Source organism: Diprion similis, chromosome 12, assembly GCF_021155765.1.
Source record: "Diprion similis isolate iyDipSimi1 chromosome 12, iyDipSimi1.1, whole genome shotgun sequence".
In the NCBI taxonomy this organism is placed as follows: domain Eukaryota; kingdom Metazoa; phylum Arthropoda; class Insecta; order Hymenoptera; family Diprionidae; genus Diprion; species Diprion similis.
In genome coordinates, this window is record NC_060116.1 from 8956921 (window position 1) to 8973748 (window position 16828).

Below are 16828 nucleotides of genomic sequence, written 5' to 3' on the forward strand. Positions count from 1 at the left end.
TGAAATTTATTCATTGTCGGATCTTCAAGATACGTTGCCTTCTTCATTTGGACAATGCAGAGGCTTCTTCCGCTAGTTTGCTATGAGTATACTCGATAGCCTGAAAGAAAAGACGAGGTATCATTTTCGGAACGTCGAGTAAGATTTTTTCATCTTTTTTGCAAATAATACCTTGTAATAGTTGACTGTTTTGACCCGAAGTTCGACTGTCGAATCTTTGTCGCAAATTAGCAGAGTGCGAGGATGCTGCTGGAAAGCCGAAATTTCCCACATGCTGTTGATACCTTCTTCGACAGCTTTCTGTAGCGCAACTGCTTTCGCAGTGCCGTTGAAAATGAAGAGTAGTTCACCTATTTCCATCATGTTGTCGATTCCAACCGTGAGCACCTGCCTTGGAACTTTTCTCGTGTCGTTGTCAAAGTGGACACAAATTTCTTTCACGCTCATTTCACCCAACGTCTTCACTCTGGTACGAGAGAGGAGAGATGATCCAGGAACGTTCCAGGCAACATGTCCGTCGAGGCCAACTCCTGGAGTAAAATAGAAGTATATTCGCGATTTACTCGATGATGTTTTCTTCTTCCAATTTTTTTTTTTTTATACAATAATAATCGGTGATTTTATGACGAAGCGTTTTTTAGTGCGAATCAAAAATAAAATGTGAGCAGGGCAGAGTATTATATACGTCGACAATGAATGCAGAATATCTACACCTGTCATGTGAAGATCTATGCCTCCAGCTTCCTTGATCTTCTTCTCGTATTCTTCGCATTCGGCTACCAAATCCGATGCCGTGCCATTCAGCGTGAACACATTTTTAGGGTCGATATCCACATGGTCGGTGAAATTATTATGCGTGTAACTATAATAGGATACTGGATTATCACTTGCTATACCCACGTATTCCATTAGGTTGAATGTCTTGACATATCTGAAGGATACTTTTCCTGCCTTGTAATATTCGATTAATTTCTTGTACACGCCAGCGGGTGAGCTATCTGAAAAGTAACTATTTTTGTGGTAAATATGTCGAATAATAATTGCGCAAAGTAGGACTTAAGGATCTAGCCAAAAATATATGATTGTAATAAATGTTCAAAAAATTTAATGTACCTGAGCCCATTGCCAAAACGAAATATTTATTCGCGTTAGGATTGAAATCATGAATTCTTTTCAGAATATACTTAGCCGTCCATTCTGTTACATCAGCCATCGTATCGTGGATTATTAAACGCATGTTGGTTTCTATCTCAAAGTTTCTGGGGAAAGAGAACGAACGAAATATTATTATATTTCATGATCATCATATGATCCAACATTCTTTATTCATATATTATTGATAAAAGTGATCTTTTTCTGAATTATAATTAAGATATTTGAGTTTTCATTACTTCAATTAAAAGAGCATTCGCATATTGCGGTTTTTTTTGCGTTTTCTCGAACGATTGATACTGGACAATGAAAACTGTATGTCAAATAGTTTTTGTCATCATTTCACGAAAATGTTATTAATATTAAAAACTATGAATATTCTGAAGGTATAGAAAAAATGCGTTATTATCATAACATTACCAAAACTAGTTTAAAGTCTTTTCTAAACATAGCTAAAATATTTTTACAATATTCTTGTAATGAAATGTTTCAATTAAGATTCAAGATTTTAACACTTACCAGTGAAAGAATTCGCTTGTGCGAAAAATACGTGATCTTGAATTTAGTTGCCCTGCACAATCATTTCTGTTTACAATATTTCATTCAATTTGATTAAAAGTTAAGTAATAAGAAGTCGGTGACATTTAAGTGTACTTATGAATACGTTAAAGAAAACAATTCGAATTATTCCGTTGAAAGTAACGATTCTATAATAAAGTACGATAAATGCTGTCGAATCTAAAAATCAGTTTGATCACGGGTTAGTTATGCCGAATCAATTCAATCTAAAGGTAATTTAAACTCTCGAAGATATGTATTTAACTTCTTGTTTTTCCTCCATACAAAGTGATCATTTCGAGAAACCCACTGGAATAATTTTTGAGCAATGAATCGAAAAATCCATTGACTTCACTCTTGACTTCACGTATTACAATCTCAATTTTCAATTACATAACCAATTCAAAACATCTTAATGAAATTGGCATCGCAGCTACGAAAATCCAAGTCCTCAATAAATCTACATACGCGAAATAAACAATGAAATCTGAATCCCTAATTTCACACTCTATGTGAGATCTTACAACTTCTAACATTTATATTTCTAACAATGCTTACCGCAGTAGAGCTTAGTATTAACTGTACTAATGAGATGGTGAGAAGCTATTAACTCACAATCAGAATATATAAAATGAAATTAACCATTTCACAGTCACATTGTAGCTGTTTTGCGAAGCTAAGCACGATAAGCATGCAGTATCAATTCCCGCTTAAAATGTCAGATAATTGAATCCGGGTCTCATTTAAGATCTTATATACCCACTTTTGAATCCAGTTTTCATACAACCCCGATAGAATCGTATCTTCTTTTATCTGGTCTATATCTGGACCTATTCGCAACTTATTGTTAGCCATACTATTAGTATCCGAACTCCAGATCAGTGTACAGTTTTTGGATGAAACCCGGATTCATCTATCCTACAGTTTAAGCAGAGATACAGTGTTACGGTATGTAAAATAATTGATTTAAGAGACTGTATTTTACCCAAAATACTAACAACTTCTGACATAGATACCAGCAGCTGGACCATTCATTGATTACAGAAATGAATTTTGTAATTTCAAAAATGTCAGCCTCCACAGTAGAATGCTTGTCTATGAATGTCCTATTCTGAATTAAGTTAAAGTTCTTTCGTAAAATCGTAAATAAATGGGTCTCTCTTATAGAATATTATCCTCCCATTATGATTTATTATTTCACGCCATCGCCCATCATTCTAAAGGGCCATGAGACCCTTTAGGTCAGCTTTCGGGTCAGCCCAATTCCATTTGGATTTCGCCATTAGACGAACATTACTCACAACAGGCGAGTGCAGCTTCCTCTGAATATCTTGTGAATTAAAGTGAGTCACTTGTTCATCGTAGACAAGAACTATAGTCTTGCTGGTATGGTTTGTAGACATACGCACAGGCCGTACTGTCCGGATTATCATCAGTACAGCAATTAAATGTAGATAACAGTTTCCAATGAATATGTCGACTAACTCGAGTGATCTAATTCACATAAAGTCACATGAACTACCGCAGTCGTACCTCATAAATCATTTAACGCTGCAACTTTTACGACCCATAACACTTCTGGTCCTAATTCTTGACTCATTTATACCGAAGGTAGTGGAGAAGAGAATTGGTTTTTACAGACCAAAGTCAATTAAAGCCACAAAGGGTTTACCGTAGGTTCGTTTAATAAACACTGGGTGCAGTCTTCTAAATCACACTCAATAATACAAACAATATAAATAGAATAGATACATGGATTTAGTACGGAATCCCGAATGGCCAGTGTTTATGGGTTTGCGCACTGTAACAGAAAATTTTAGAATATATAAATTTGAATTACCAAAAATTGTCATGGTGGTAAAATTTCAATTTGTAAATTGCGCTAAATAATCTCGGATGATTCAAACGGGATGGGAATCGTTGCGATTCTACAATACTTCCGACAATAGTTTATAGTTTATGAATAGTTTCTTCGCATGTTCTAGTACTGATACATAAATGCTGACCTTTTCATTGGAACACATCTGCCGTTGCAGTCCAAGCTGCTAATGGACTCGATCTCCTGAGGTGTCAACTCGAAATCGAAGACTTGAAAGTTCTCCTCAATTCGAGATTTGGTAACGGACTTGGGAATGACTACGTGGCCGCGATCGATCTGCAAAAAGTTTGTTTGTTCGTTATATCTATGACGAAGGTAACATGAATTTGATTTTGAAATACGGTGAGAATCTAATCTATACTTTTTCAATAACATAGATACCGTCCAGCTTATCGTAAATCAGCCAAAAAGGTGTTGATTAAAAATAAAAATTGAACAAGCAACGATTACGGGGATATCTCGAGTAGAAGAAAAAGCTAAATTTACCTGGTAGCGGATGAGAACTTGGGCCGACGTCTTATTATACTTTTTCCCGATCTCTTTGATCTTGGGATCGTCCAGCAGTTGGGGATCATCCGGTTTGGCCCAGGGTCTGTCCGGAGAACCGAGAGGACTGTAACCCGTCACTACGATGTCCTTGCTTTTGCACAATTCTGATAGTTTTGACTGGGCCAGATACGGATGGCATTCGATCTAAAAATCGGTGTTGATTTGTTGAAAAACTATACGGATTTACGTTAGGATCAACAGTTATCGCAAATTTTTCGCGGTCTATTGCATTCGGACATTGAGTACAGACAATAACACATTCCGTGGAGAAAATACTCACCTGATTCGTCACTGGTAGGATTTCAGCGTTTTTTACCACTCTCTCGAGTTGTTCAGAGTTGAAGTTGCTCACTCCGATGCTCTTGGCGAGGCCTTTCTTGTTCACGTTCTCCATCGCCTTCCAGGTGTCAAGGTAGTCGACATCGCTGTACTTCACGGAGCCATCGGCATTAGACGGGAAGAGATTCGTGGGGTCTTCTTTGTAGGCAAAAGGCCAATGCATCAAGTAGAGATCGAGGTAATCAAGGCCAAGGTCATTGAGAGTGGTTTTCAGGGCTGGCTCGACGAGGACTGGCTTATGGAAGGTGTTCCAAAGTTTGCTGGTTATGAAGAGGTCCTCGCGTTTCACAACTCCTTCGGCGAATTTGGCTGCCAGCGCCGCACCGACTTCCTTCTCGTTTCCGTATACGTGAGCGCAATCGATGTGCCTATAGCCGATGTCGATCGCGTCCTTCACCGCCTGAGTAACTTGGCCGGGTTTTGACTGAAATTTTTCAACAAAGCCCAATGGATCGAAAATGACTTTTTCGTCAAAGGATTTGGTTTTGTAAGGTATTTTTTGCCTATAAAACAATCATTTTCGAAACCCTACTAGATACTACGATGTTTCTTACATTTTTCTTCTACCTTCAATTAAAAAAATTCCTATCGCTCAATTTCAAGTGAAGTTACAAATCTTCAAAGTTACGCGATGCGAATTCGCAGCTGTGTATAAACCGATAAACGACACCAGGTGCTTGTTTAATTCAAGTGCTAATTGTAAGCAAACTTTCATTTCTCACGGAAATAAACAGCATAGTTGCTGGCCAAAGACCAAATATTAATCATTCATATCCATATCACACTGTTGAACACGTCATGGATATTATCTCAAGGTCACTATTTCACAAAAATTCTTTTCACTTGACGTTCGATTTTGGAAACATTAAACTTTCTTCGAATGATCAAACAATCTGAGGAAATTCAATTCTGTTTTAGATTGCCGGATCCTCATCTTTTTCAATTTTGCAGATTGACCGAACACATAAAACTGCCAATATTCAATCATTCTATCGAAACACCCACGATCAAGACGACTCATTATTATTATTCACCTTCCACGTTCCCAATCCAAAGACAGGAATTTCTCTCCCATTGTTCAACTTCAATTTCGGCACTCTGGACATGTTGACTTGCCTAATCCGTAGCAAAATTTTTAGTCAGATAGCCCGTATCACTCTCAACCAGAGTACAACACTCAACTGTGGCTGATCCAGGTGTTGCAAGGCCTTTTATCTGTGTTCACACCATCGAGCGACCTGCCTGCTATAGGTGTTTGTACCTATCTATGCTCCGTAACACATCGCAGTAGCCTGCGTATCTGCAAATTCGATACTGACGCACCGAAGTAATGTTGTAACAGTTGTAATTGTTGTATTAAAACCTCAGTTTATCATAACACGATGACTTGTTGCTGGCGCAAAAACAAGAATATGCAATGATCATTCTAATATTACAAGAAATTCAGAGGATGTAGAACAGTTGGTGTATATAATTTCATATGAAAAGGACGTTTAAATTGTTCAATTTTTCTTGCACCCAGTTGTGCTTTAATCAATTAATTAATTGTGCCTGCAGCAATCGACATTGATAAGTATCCCAAATATGTATATAATGATAAGGTACTATTTGTTCCGAGATACGATAAAAATTACGCAATACGGAGATTCGTGCTATACCAGAAATTTAGCAATTTTTTTATTTTTTTATTTCACAAGTGTGAGCGTTCAGGTATGAGACAATCATTAGTTGATTAGTATATTAAATTTGTTGATTCATCGGAACAAAATATCCAGTCATATACGTATGAGTCAATTTTAAGGAATACCCTAGTCGTGAGAACACGGTTTTATGTTTTATAACGTGTGTTTCTTTGCTTTGTGCTTGCCCGTGCCAATTATCGATTAGGACGCGAATATGAAGTGTCAAGGAGAACCAACTCTACATAACAATTTCGTCTCTCCTGAATTATCGATCGTTCGTGGAAATAATGATGACCCTTTACTTTTTTATTAAGTATATAATAATTTTGATTTGATGGCAGTCTAAGATTAGGATTATCCACGACGTTTTCCATGAATCCATGTTGTTTCTGGCGAACTAAAGTGTCCAATTATTCAATTGTTAAGAGTGTAATATTGTTACAAGTTTCTGATAGCACAATCACGTATTTGGGTCGAGTGAACTTATCGATCTACATAATTGTAAGGAGCGTATCATTCAGAGAAATAACGAAAACAATTATGAAAGTATCGTTCAGAATAATCGACTTCAATACAATCGATCAAGTCATGCACTTTCGCATTTCATTTTCATGTACACTTCAAACGCTTGTTTTGAAAAATGTCGTTTTCGAAATCTTGTACAATATAGGTAAAAATTGTTACCTATAGGAATTTCAAAATCATTTATTTTGAAACCATTTATTCGCTGTGCGTCTGAATGATGATTCTTATTTTTAGGTCATAATATCGAACAAACAAAATTTTTTTCACGCATGTACGCTCATGTATGAATGAAACATCATCTGTGTTGATCTGAATCACTAAAAATTTTAGCTTATCTTAAGATTATTTTTATTGCCTTGTGACATTTATGTATCATATAAAGTGATTACAGAATTTAGTCTCATATTACAAAATCTGTACAAAAATATATTTCAAGACACCGATTTCGAACTTTCGTTTCAAACTGGCCGTTTAACTGGTTGTTTTCAATGCTGTGAGATGTCACAAGATTTCCATGAACACATTCATAAGTGTCAACATACATGCCCGTAAAATACCTAGTCGCCATGCATGAACTTGATATGAATTTCTGTAGTTCTCAGGCAGGATTTCAGCGGAAAACTACTTCTCAAATGGGTAGTACGGACTGTCGATGCATCTGAAAATGTAATCAGTATAAAATTATTGTTGGAATTAGTTTTCCCTGTGCGCTGATACGTTTATTATGAAATCCTGTAAGCCTACCCAAAGGAATTACTATAACATTTTTTGGATACAAGCTTTGATGAAAAACTTTGATACAAAATATTAATGACCATTGTAATGAAATTCAAGAAATAAACTATGATCAAGGAACCTGAAGACGTGGTCCTATGGAAAAATTCTTTTCAGTTGAGTTTCAGGATTTTCTAATACAACGTATCAGCCCAAAGGGAATACTGATTACAAACATTTTATTTTTTATTTTAGAGGAGAGAAATCAGCGAGATTCAACAAAAATATAGCTTACTCAAGCAGTGGACTTAATCTGACGTTGCAGTCAAGGCTGTTGATGAGCTCTAAATCTTCTTTGGCGAGTTCAAAGTCAAATATATTGAAGTTTTCTTCAATTCGAGACTTAGTCACTGATTTGGGGATGGTGATGTGCCCCCGTTGAAACTGCGAAAAAATCACAAGACTTCAATTTGGGATCTTGAAGCAACGGGAAAACATTTCTGTCATCGAGACGGCACATACACGAGTGTAATAATTGAGCGAGTTTCTTCGTGTACATCACATGCACAGATTCTATGGGACAACTCTAAATTGACAATGTTTGATAACCGAAACGGTGCGGATCCATTACTACCTGATAACGCAGCAGAACTTGAGCGGGAGTCTTGTTGTACTTTTTGGCAACAGTCTTGATTTTCGGATCTTCGCTGGGTTTCGGTTGGCCAGGTTTTCCTGGCCCTCCCAGTGGCCGATAAGCCGTTATAGCGATGCCCTTGGACTTGCAATATTCGGATAGCTTGAATTGGCACAAGTAGGGTTGGCATTCGACCTGGTTAGTGACGGGCTTGATTTTTCCCTCCTCTAGAATCCTCTCCAACTGCTCTTCGTTGAAGTTACTCACGCCGATGTTTTTCGTTAAACCCTTTTCGTAAACCTTCTCCATGGCTTTCCAAGTGTCGACGAAATCGTAGTCGGCAAATTGCATTTTACCTTCGGCATCAAGAGGATAGTTTCCACTTCCCTCTGGAAAAATATGTCTCCTCTTAATTACTCAGATGTCTAATGAAACAGATCGAATGAGTCAAAGCCGCGTAATTTTGAACTCTGAATTACCTTTGTAAGCTATCGGCCAATGCACCAAGTACATGTCGACATAGTCAACGCCTAAATTCGCCAAAGTCTTTCTCAGCATTGGCTCAACGGCTTCTGGTCGGTGAAAAGTATTCCAAAGCTTGTTGCTCAGGAAGATGTCCTCTCTTTTGATAACTCCTTCTGCAATTTTAGATCTCACCGCCTCGCCTACTTCCACCTCATTGTCGTACAGATAGGCGTTGTCGATGAATCGGTATCCGATATCGATTGCATGCTTCACTGCTTCGTATGCTTTATTTGGTTCCGACTATTGACAGAATGAAGTAGTTAGTCTTCATACGTAAAGCTTGATAAAATTTTCGGAATTTATGTAACAAGTGACCTCGAATAATATTATTATTATCTTGAATTTTAGTCGGAGAAATTTCGTTCTATTTGCAAAACGCTAAATCAAGCAATTAAATCATTCTTGCAGCTAACGTGGTGTCGTGGTAAAAATCTCAGCAACCATCATTCGGTTTTTATTGCATCAGCGTTGGAGTTTGACTTGTGACGCTGCAAGTGCAAACAAAGCCAAATGGTTTAATTCTGCATTGTAAATTTAAAAACCAAAAGTCTCGTATGCCCGCCACAATTACCGTTACTGCAATAATTTATTGATAGCAGTTTATTATACGGTGGTAAACAGCCCTGCCTTTTTCCTCGTATTGACGCCTTAACTATCAAACATGCATCGCAGGGATTCTCATTTCATCCTACTGAAAAGTAAAGCATTGGGAAATAACAAAATTGAGGCTCCGCAATTTCAAAATTCATTTTTGCAGGAGTTACATAATTAAATTAAAAAATGGTAATTTAATATTTGGCACTTATTTAATTTTCTATAGCCAAAAAATGCGCGTAATGTATAGTGACTTTGAAGAAGAATTAGACGGCGAAATCGCATTGGGCTGTCGCTGAAAACTGCCAACAATTTTTATCAATATACATGATAAAATATAATGACAAATTGGAAGCCAGTTTTTTCGACTGTTTGCCAAATTGCCTAAATGGCAGTCAGTCATACCTCAACTTATCGGCTGGACTTAACTGATAAAAGTGCAATGAACCGTCCGATTAGAAGCTTAGGTTTGTCCGAATTACACGTCTGAATAAGTGTTAGATCATTTATATTGACAAAAAAAGGGAATCACGATCGTTGGTTGTTTTTAATAAATATGGAACATTATTGGTTCTCACTGCATTAGTGAGAGTATATCATACTGTGTGCTAATCATGTCCAGAGGCAACGCATGATGTGATAAGTTTGTTTAGTTCTCGATCACCAGACGAAATTTTAATGAGAAGAGATCGACATCGAATTAGTGATTATAATTCAATTTCAGACTATAACAGGCTTTTGGGGTCGGTCATTGCCTGGATAAACGAATCCAGTTATACGAGTAGGATAGCAGAATGGATCGAAAAATTCAAAGAAATTTATGTTCAAGCTCACCCGCCAAGTTCCTAGTCCGGTGACCGGAATCTCTGATCCGTTGTAAAATTTCACTGTCGGTACTTTCGCCATTGAAATATTTTTCAGAATTTCAACTTGCGATCTGAGTCTTGAACCGGCTAAGATGAACGGACTGGCACGTAAATGTTTCTCGTGTGTAGACGACGACGAATGCACTTGTGGCAACTAACTAGTAAAGGCGTCCGAACTATTCCCCTACCTCGGTGGGCCGGATAATGAAACTGAATTCAAACGACGCATATGTATATATCCGTGGAATGAAAGACCGTTTTTCTATCGCGCAGGCGCAGATAAAGAAATGCACACATATCATAAAACATTTTCGAGTAAAACTCTGTGGCCAGTTTTGTACACGTGTCACATCGACGAAATGTTCCTTTCTAGTCGTCGGAAAACGAGAAGATAACTTCCACATTTATGCCGTGTGATTTATGCCAGACTATAAGAAACCAGAAAGCAAGAATACCGGATATAGGACGGTGAATGTATGAATTTTGCTCCTTTTGACTTTTCCGTTGAGTTTCTGTTACATTTTTTGGGATTAAATAAATGTCCCGTTTTTTCTCAATTTTCATTTCGACAGTTCCGGTAATGCAAATTTCCGATATTCATTATTTCTTGTGATCAACGGTATTTTCTACTGTCTATAGACTATACCTAAATGCTGATCGCCACGTTGAACCGTCAAAGTTATACGAGTTAGGCAATTCGTTCATCTTCAAATTCAACGCATTTTGTTATGAAGTACTGAAATGTGATCATTTTTAAACAGGATATAAAGTAGGTACAGTAAATTTTGGGAAAATTTGTACAGAATTATTTTTGTAACACTATAGTATTTTCATACCAGTAATACATTGTTTACAAAATACTGAAAATACGTCAATCTATAGCAAAGATGGTCAAGTCGTTTTATTTGCACCGCGAGAAATATTTGAGATAAAAAAACTGAAAAGGTGCAAAATTCTGTATAATTTATTCCATGAATCAAAAATAACCATAAATATTTGAAATGCATACCATACATGAGCCATATAATGATGTGCTGGGTCTGTACATTCATTCACCAATCAAATGAATTTTCATTGGCAATGAAGTTCAATGTTTGTTATCATTTGACGTAAAATAATTTGTGAATAGTCAAGTTGAGTAACACATCGTTTCTACGTTTCTCAAGCTGTTCAAACTGTTTGTTGGAAATTTACTAAAATTGTAATGGAAGTTGTATCCTCTTACTGAAGAGTAAATTTGCTTTTACAAATTGTAAGTTTAGTGCCGTAATTTCAATAAATTTAGGAATTATCTTAGCAATTACGGATAGCAAATTTAATGGTTGGAGGAAGAAACAGATGTAGAACGGGTGTATTAATTTATGATAATAATTTTTTACGAGCACAAACAGCATTTTAGCAACTGATCAGCAGCTACCATCGATAACAACGCATTTAAGATCGACTAGAATACTAATCGTATGATCCCTGAATCGTATTGAATCGTACTGAATCGTACGATAGTAGTCATAGCCATTAAAGAAGTCACATTTAAAAGTCACCCGTTTGTACGTTTTTCGCACTATTGTATCATTTATTCCGGTCTCTAGCGATTAGCATAGCACTCTTGTCTCTTCACCTGAACGTCAATCATAGCGGATCATTTAGACGAAACTCCAGTTTCAATGTTTCTCAATACAATAATAATCTCATTTTTTTTTTTTTTAAGTATTTTGAAAGTATGCATGCAGCATATATTACTAATGCACTGAGGAAAAAATTATTGCCTTCGTTGACGAAAATAAATTTCGATTAGTCAGGATTTATGGTAATTTTATTTAATAAACGGTGGATGTAGTCTTTGTAATTACACCCGGTAATACAAGGAACAAAAATATATTCGAAATAGATATGACGTAAAGACTAATTATGAATAAGGGTTAATCATTCCTGTCCTTAATTAGTACGGAATATGGAATGGCCAGTATTTATGGGTCTTCACGCTGTAACAAAAGAATTTCAAATATTAACTAATAGAATTTCTCTCGCTCACGATTTTATATATATGATCAACGTTTTTACTTGGATTAATTCGATCGTAAATATGGATTTTAAATTGAATCACACAATTTATTTGCGCTAAGGTTACGTGCCTTTAATTCGACAGCGTTTTCCAAATTTTCATTGTACTTATCGATCAATTTATGTGGCCGGACATTAATTACGATATGTTACATACTTTCGAATCGTAAAGCGGAAACCTCTTCGACGGTAAATTTTTTAAATTGTGACATGATCGATCATTGTGCGGATTCAATTTATGTTACATATTAAGATATTAGTCGCGTGGCAGAGTCGAAATTCAAGTATCAAAGTCGTATTACGAGGTGATTAATTCGAGGGGAAACACGGCCAGGATTTTATAACACTTTTTAACATCTCAAGTCGTAAATCATGGGTGGCTTTACCGTTACATATTACCAGCACGAGTACTCACTTGTCTAATGGGCAAATTCTGCCGTTGCAGTCGAAACTGTTGATGTACTCGATGTCTTCAGGTGCCAGCTTGAAGTCAAAAACGTTAAAGTTTTCGGCGATGCGAGATTTCGTCACAGACTTTGGAATGACTACGTGTCCGCGATCTATCTGCAATTCGAAAAGAAGAAAAATCACAAATCTGTCAAATTTGTTCCTTCGTAAAACTAGTAATCAACCGCTGGAATTCATAGATCAATTTTCTTTTCCCAGAAATAATTTTCGGAAATTGAGTCGATACCTGGTAGCGGATGACGACTTGGGCAGGCGTCTTCTTGTACTTAACGGCAAGCTCTTTGAGCTTGGCGTCTTCGAGAAGCTGAGGGTCGCCGGGTTTGGCCCAGGGTCTGTCCGGAGAGCCGAGAGGACTGTATCCCGTCAATACGATGTTCTTGCTTTTGCAGAATTCGGACAGTTTCAACTGGGGCAAGTACGGGTGGCATTCGACCTAAAATCGGCATTAATTCATTAAAGAGACCCAGATTTACGTCGGGGTCAACAGTTGAAGCGCACCTTTGGCGGGCACTTTCCTTCAGAAATGCTCACCTGATTCGTGACCGGTAAGATTTCGGCGTTCTTCACAACTCTCTCGAGTTGTTCAGAGTTGAAGTTGCTCACTCCGATGCTCTTGGCGAGTCCCTTCTTGTTCACGGCTTCCATCGCCTTCCAGGTGTCAAGGTAGTCGACATCGCTGTACGCTACGGTGCCGTCGGCATTTGAGGGGAAGAGGGTCTCCGCGTCTTCTTTGTAGGCAAACGGCCAGTGGATCAAGTAGAGGTCGATGTATTCAAGGCCAAGGTCACTGAGGGTGGTTTTCAGGGCTTGCTCGACGAGGTCCGGCCTGTGGAAGGTGTTCCAAAGTTTGCTGGTTATGAAGAGGTCCTCGCGTTTCACAACTCCTTCGGCGAATTTCGCCTTCAGCGCCGCACCGACTTCCTTCTCGTTTCCGTATACGTGAGCGCAATCGATGTGCCGATAGCCGATGTCGATCGCGTCCTTCACCGCCTGAGTAACTTCGCCAGGCTTTGACTGAAATTGATAGAAAAAACATTCAACGTTATCGGACGTGTAATTAATTAAACGATTGTTTAATGCGATGAGAAGAAACCTATATAAACCTATAAAAAAAGAAATTTCTTTCTAAGAAGTCCTAGATGTTGGTTAACATGCAGTTGTAAAATTGACGATTAAGGGTCTCAAGGAAGTTGTAGTAGTTCAAAGTAACGCGGAGCGATCAAACTTTAATTACGAGTACAAGTTATGTTCAATGACATCGTTTTTACTATACGTGCAAAATTAATCAATGCCGCGCGAATTACGAACGATCTGATGGGATCGGTGCGGTCTCATAGAAATCAGCCGGGCGTCGTTAACGAGTTTTTTTTCTTAATGGTGACCTCTCGCCCAGCTGCGGCAAAACGTCTAATCGCAAGTGCCACGACGTAAGAACAATGATAAAATAATGCTCGCTGGTGTTAGAAAGTCGCGACATATTCCCGCTAGAGATTCCGACAATTACATAACGGCCGAAACGGCGGTTAACGTTCTTTATTTGAACGCAGGAGGGGAATGATCGATTTTGCGCGTGTCCGAAGCTCGCTTCGCAGTGTAAACCCAACGAATCATTTCAAGGTCGACGTAGCACCGCGCGAATGGTCGAAATGACCGAAAATGCGTTCTCAAAATAAAAACCAACGAAATGAGATGTTCGTGACGGTTATATAACGCTGCGCGTACATCACACCACGCTTACGCTTGAACCTCGAGACTTCGAATCGCTCTATTCATCTTCCGGCGGATCCGACTTCCTATCGCTGCAGACCACGTTTCGCAAATAGCGCCGGCTACTTGCCGCCATAAAAATACGATTGTCAGCGTTTTATGCATTAATCTAGAATCGTTCACCTTCCACGTGCCCAGACCAAAGACCGGGATTTCCTTTCCATTGTTGAACTTCACTTTCGGCACTATGGTAGGCGACATGATGGATCGCTAATTTGTTGCGATAATTTTCAGCCTTTAGACCTGTGTCACTCGGAGCACAATACTCGACTGTGGCTGACCCAGGCCTTCCGAGCCTTTTATTCCGCTCCCCACCATCCGGCGAATCAAGTTAGGTGTCTTCCTCGTACCCACGCTCTATACGTCGTCGCAGTTTCCCACACAGCCACGGATTCGCCACCCACACATCCAGACATCACACCATCCCCTGTATTTCGAACGGCATTCAAATCCGGCCAACGGTTGTTCCCTTGTCGGCGAGATAATTTCACTCTGGGGTTCTGTTTCGGCGATGAAAGTGGCTGAAGTTTGAAAAAAAAACAAACATGAAATCATTATTATGGTGTATTATGAATGTAATCTTCCATTGCCATCAAATAAAACAATATGTTACAACATAGAATTTTTAATTCAATCGTGTACAAAGTAAGAAATTATTCGGACGGCGATATATATAATTATGTGATGCAGTATGAATTATGATGTAATCTAGATTACACAACGTATATAGCGATTTGTACAGAGCATGTTAAAAATTATTTTTCAAAGCGATGGCTAATAGGTCATGAAGGTTATCACTTGTCTCACGAATTATGCAATTTTTTTGTGGCTGAACATCGGGTGTTGATTTAGATTTAAAAAAGTAATATTCCGTAAGCAGTTGTTTAATCTGTTACGACGAGTATTTCTAATTTGACGATTCATTTAACTGGCATAGCTAGTGTAGGTTTTATTTCTTACATTTTAAATATTATCGTTGAGAGTCCGAAAGATCGGAAGACACCTTCGAAGTGTGTGTCTGTTTTCTTTTTTCCATACTTTGACATGATCTATTTATCACATAGAACGTGAAAGAAAGCTACAAGTATACATGGAGTTTGTTTTTCCTCAGCTATCGATCGGTCACAAAATAAATTATTACACACTAGTTATCCATGTACTTTTAAGGTCTGTAAAAGATAAGGCTTACAAGTTGAAATGGAAAAATAAAAAACACGTTCTCGTTATTATATACAATTGCTTTCAACATAACGGAATAAATAATTTTAATAACGTGAGAATTTCGTTTTCATGTATTGCAATCACACCGCAATTTTGTACCGCGAATTTATAATGCCTTGAATCGCGAAAAGGCAAAAAAGAAAGCGAAATGTTCCAGCTAAGTATCGCGGGCAGCGTACCGAGAAGTGTGTACACAATTCTTGTTTGACAACCAAAATAGAAAAACCAGCAGTTCCTTTGTCGAAATACAATGTGCCTGAGTTTTTTTGCCGCGACATGTCGATTTGCAAGGGCTTTGTATATACAAGATCCTATAAATTCTTGACGATGCGGAGAATATCTCGGAAAAAGTAAACAGCGTTCATGAATTTGAGCAAGAGAAGCAAATACAGACTTGGTCCGGAAGGTTCAAAGTCCAAGTAATAGAATTTGTTTTTCACGATAAGAAGTTCGAACACTGTAAATTCGAGTATCTCTGCATAATAGATTTTTCAAAGCTATTTTTTTCCTTATTTATATTCGATAATGGAATCTAATTGATCACGGGTGAATAGTCTCTAAAATGATTGGATGATAACTTCTCTGAAAGAGCATCATGAAGCTTGGAATTAGTTTTAAATTGACCGTTATAATATTATCAGCCGTTCTTTCAGTTTCCAGGTACGTACTCCAGAGTAGTACGAGCTTTACATTTTTGGCGACCCAGTTAGCAGCAAACAACAATTCTGGATCAATAAAATAAAATATATCTAATACGGAATTATACGTCAGTCATTACGGACGGCGTTGATATATCTTGAATACTTTTTTGTCCGTAGAGTAAAATCGATATTAGCTGACATGTGCGGAAATTGACGAGGTCTTGTCCCGGGATTGGAATCGCTGGCCCGGCTCTAACGGTCTTCGATAGCCGTTCGAAAATAATTTTTAACGCCGAGTCATGCTGTAATCGATTAGTAAAAATGCTTGCTAGCCTAGGAAAATAATTGAATACACACACGCATCTGCTTGATATACTCGTATGTACATTAGGATAAATAACAGATTATGGTACAGCCGATGTATCGCAAATGACTTCCAGATGCAACTGTTTGCTTGATAAGTTTTAACGCTAGCCATTTAACAGGCTGATTTATATTGCAACGTGTATTAAAAGGTACTGATGAACACCATGTGCCAAATCTTATCACGCATCCGTTTATTGTTTACTCAACATGTCGTTACACGGGCTATGAATGGAACACGTGATCTTCATGACGCTCGTTTAATTTGCCTTGAAAAGGATCTATGTTTC

General features: G+C 37.9%; 3 protein-coding genes across 3 annotated transcripts; all 3 read right to left on the reverse strand.

Moving 5' to 3' along the window:
• Nucleotides 1-43: 43 nt before the first annotated feature.
• Nucleotides 44-1237, reverse strand: LOC124413633 (glucosamine-6-phosphate isomerase 2-like). Its single transcript, XM_046894354.1, has 4 exons — nucleotides 1114-1237; nucleotides 714-998; nucleotides 172-530; nucleotides 44-100 (listed from the first exon to the last, which is right to left on the reverse strand). The coding sequence occupies exons 1-4, from the start codon at nucleotides 1235-1237 to the stop codon at nucleotides 44-46; spliced, it is 825 nt and encodes a 274-aa protein (XP_046750310.1).
• Nucleotides 1238-3377: 2140 nt separating this feature from the next.
• On the reverse strand, nucleotides 3378-5670 carry LOC124413413 (aldo-keto reductase family 1 member B1-like). The gene is made up of 5 exons (XM_046893967.1): nucleotides 5512-5670; nucleotides 4419-4901; nucleotides 4076-4282; nucleotides 3717-3865; nucleotides 3378-3511 (listed from the first exon to the last, which is right to left on the reverse strand). Exons 1-5 carry the CDS (start codon nucleotides 5581-5583, stop codon nucleotides 3469-3471), a joined length of 954 nt encoding a protein of 317 aa, XP_046749923.1. The 5' UTR covers nucleotides 5584-5670; the 3' UTR covers nucleotides 3378-3468.
• A 1574-nt stretch (nucleotides 5671-7244) lies between these two features.
• LOC124413416 (aldo-keto reductase family 1 member B1-like) lies at nucleotides 7245-10101 on the reverse strand. Its single transcript, XM_046893971.1, has 5 exons — nucleotides 9986-10101; nucleotides 8512-8797; nucleotides 8033-8421; nucleotides 7694-7842; nucleotides 7245-7342 (listed from the first exon to the last, which is right to left on the reverse strand). The coding sequence occupies exons 1-5, from the start codon at nucleotides 10055-10057 to the stop codon at nucleotides 7306-7308; spliced, it is 933 nt and encodes a 310-aa protein (XP_046749927.1). The 5' UTR covers nucleotides 10058-10101; the 3' UTR covers nucleotides 7245-7305.
• Nucleotides 10102-16828: the final 6727 nt, after the last annotated feature.

What these genes read in the sequence shown, in the direction of transcription:
- LOC124413633 (XM_046894354.1), bottom strand. Translation starts at nt 1,237, where the DNA reads ATGCGTTTAATAATCCACGATACGATGGCTGATGTAACAGAATGGACG. An exon ending in CGTTTTGGCAATGGGCTCAG is followed by an intron (nt 999 to 1,113) that starts GTACATTAAATT and finishes GTTACTTTTCAG; the next exon opens with ATAGCTCACCCGCTGGCGTG. An exon ending in CATAGATCTTCACATGACAG is followed by an intron (nt 531 to 713) that starts GTGTAGATATTC and finishes ATTTTACTCCAG; the next exon opens with GAGTTGGCCTCGACGGACAT.
- LOC124413413 (XM_046893967.1), bottom strand. Translation starts at nt 5,583, where the DNA reads ATGTCCAGAGTGCCGAAATTGAAGTTGAACAATGGGAGAGAAATTCCT. An exon ending in TCCTACCAGTGACGAATCAG is followed by an intron (nt 4,283 to 4,418) that starts GTGAGTATTTTC and finishes ACCGATTTTTAG; the next exon opens with ATCGAATGCCATCCGTATCT. An exon ending in AAGTTCTCATCCGCTACCAG is followed by an intron (nt 3,866 to 4,075) that starts GTAAATTTAGCT and finishes AACTTTTTGCAG; the next exon opens with ATCGATCGCGGCCACGTAGT.
- LOC124413416 (XM_046893971.1), bottom strand. Translation starts at nt 10,057, where the DNA reads ATGGCGAAAGTACCGACAGTGAAATTTTACAACGGATCAGAGATTCCG. An exon ending in AAGTTCTGCTGCGTTATCAG is followed by an intron (nt 7,843 to 8,032) that starts GTAGTAATGGAT and finishes ATTTTTTCGCAG; the next exon opens with TTTCAACGGGGGCACATCAC. An exon ending in AGATTAAGTCCACTGCTTGA is followed by an intron (nt 7,343 to 7,693) that starts GTAAGCTATATT and finishes TTACATTTTCAG; the next exon opens with ATGCATCGACAGTCCGTACT.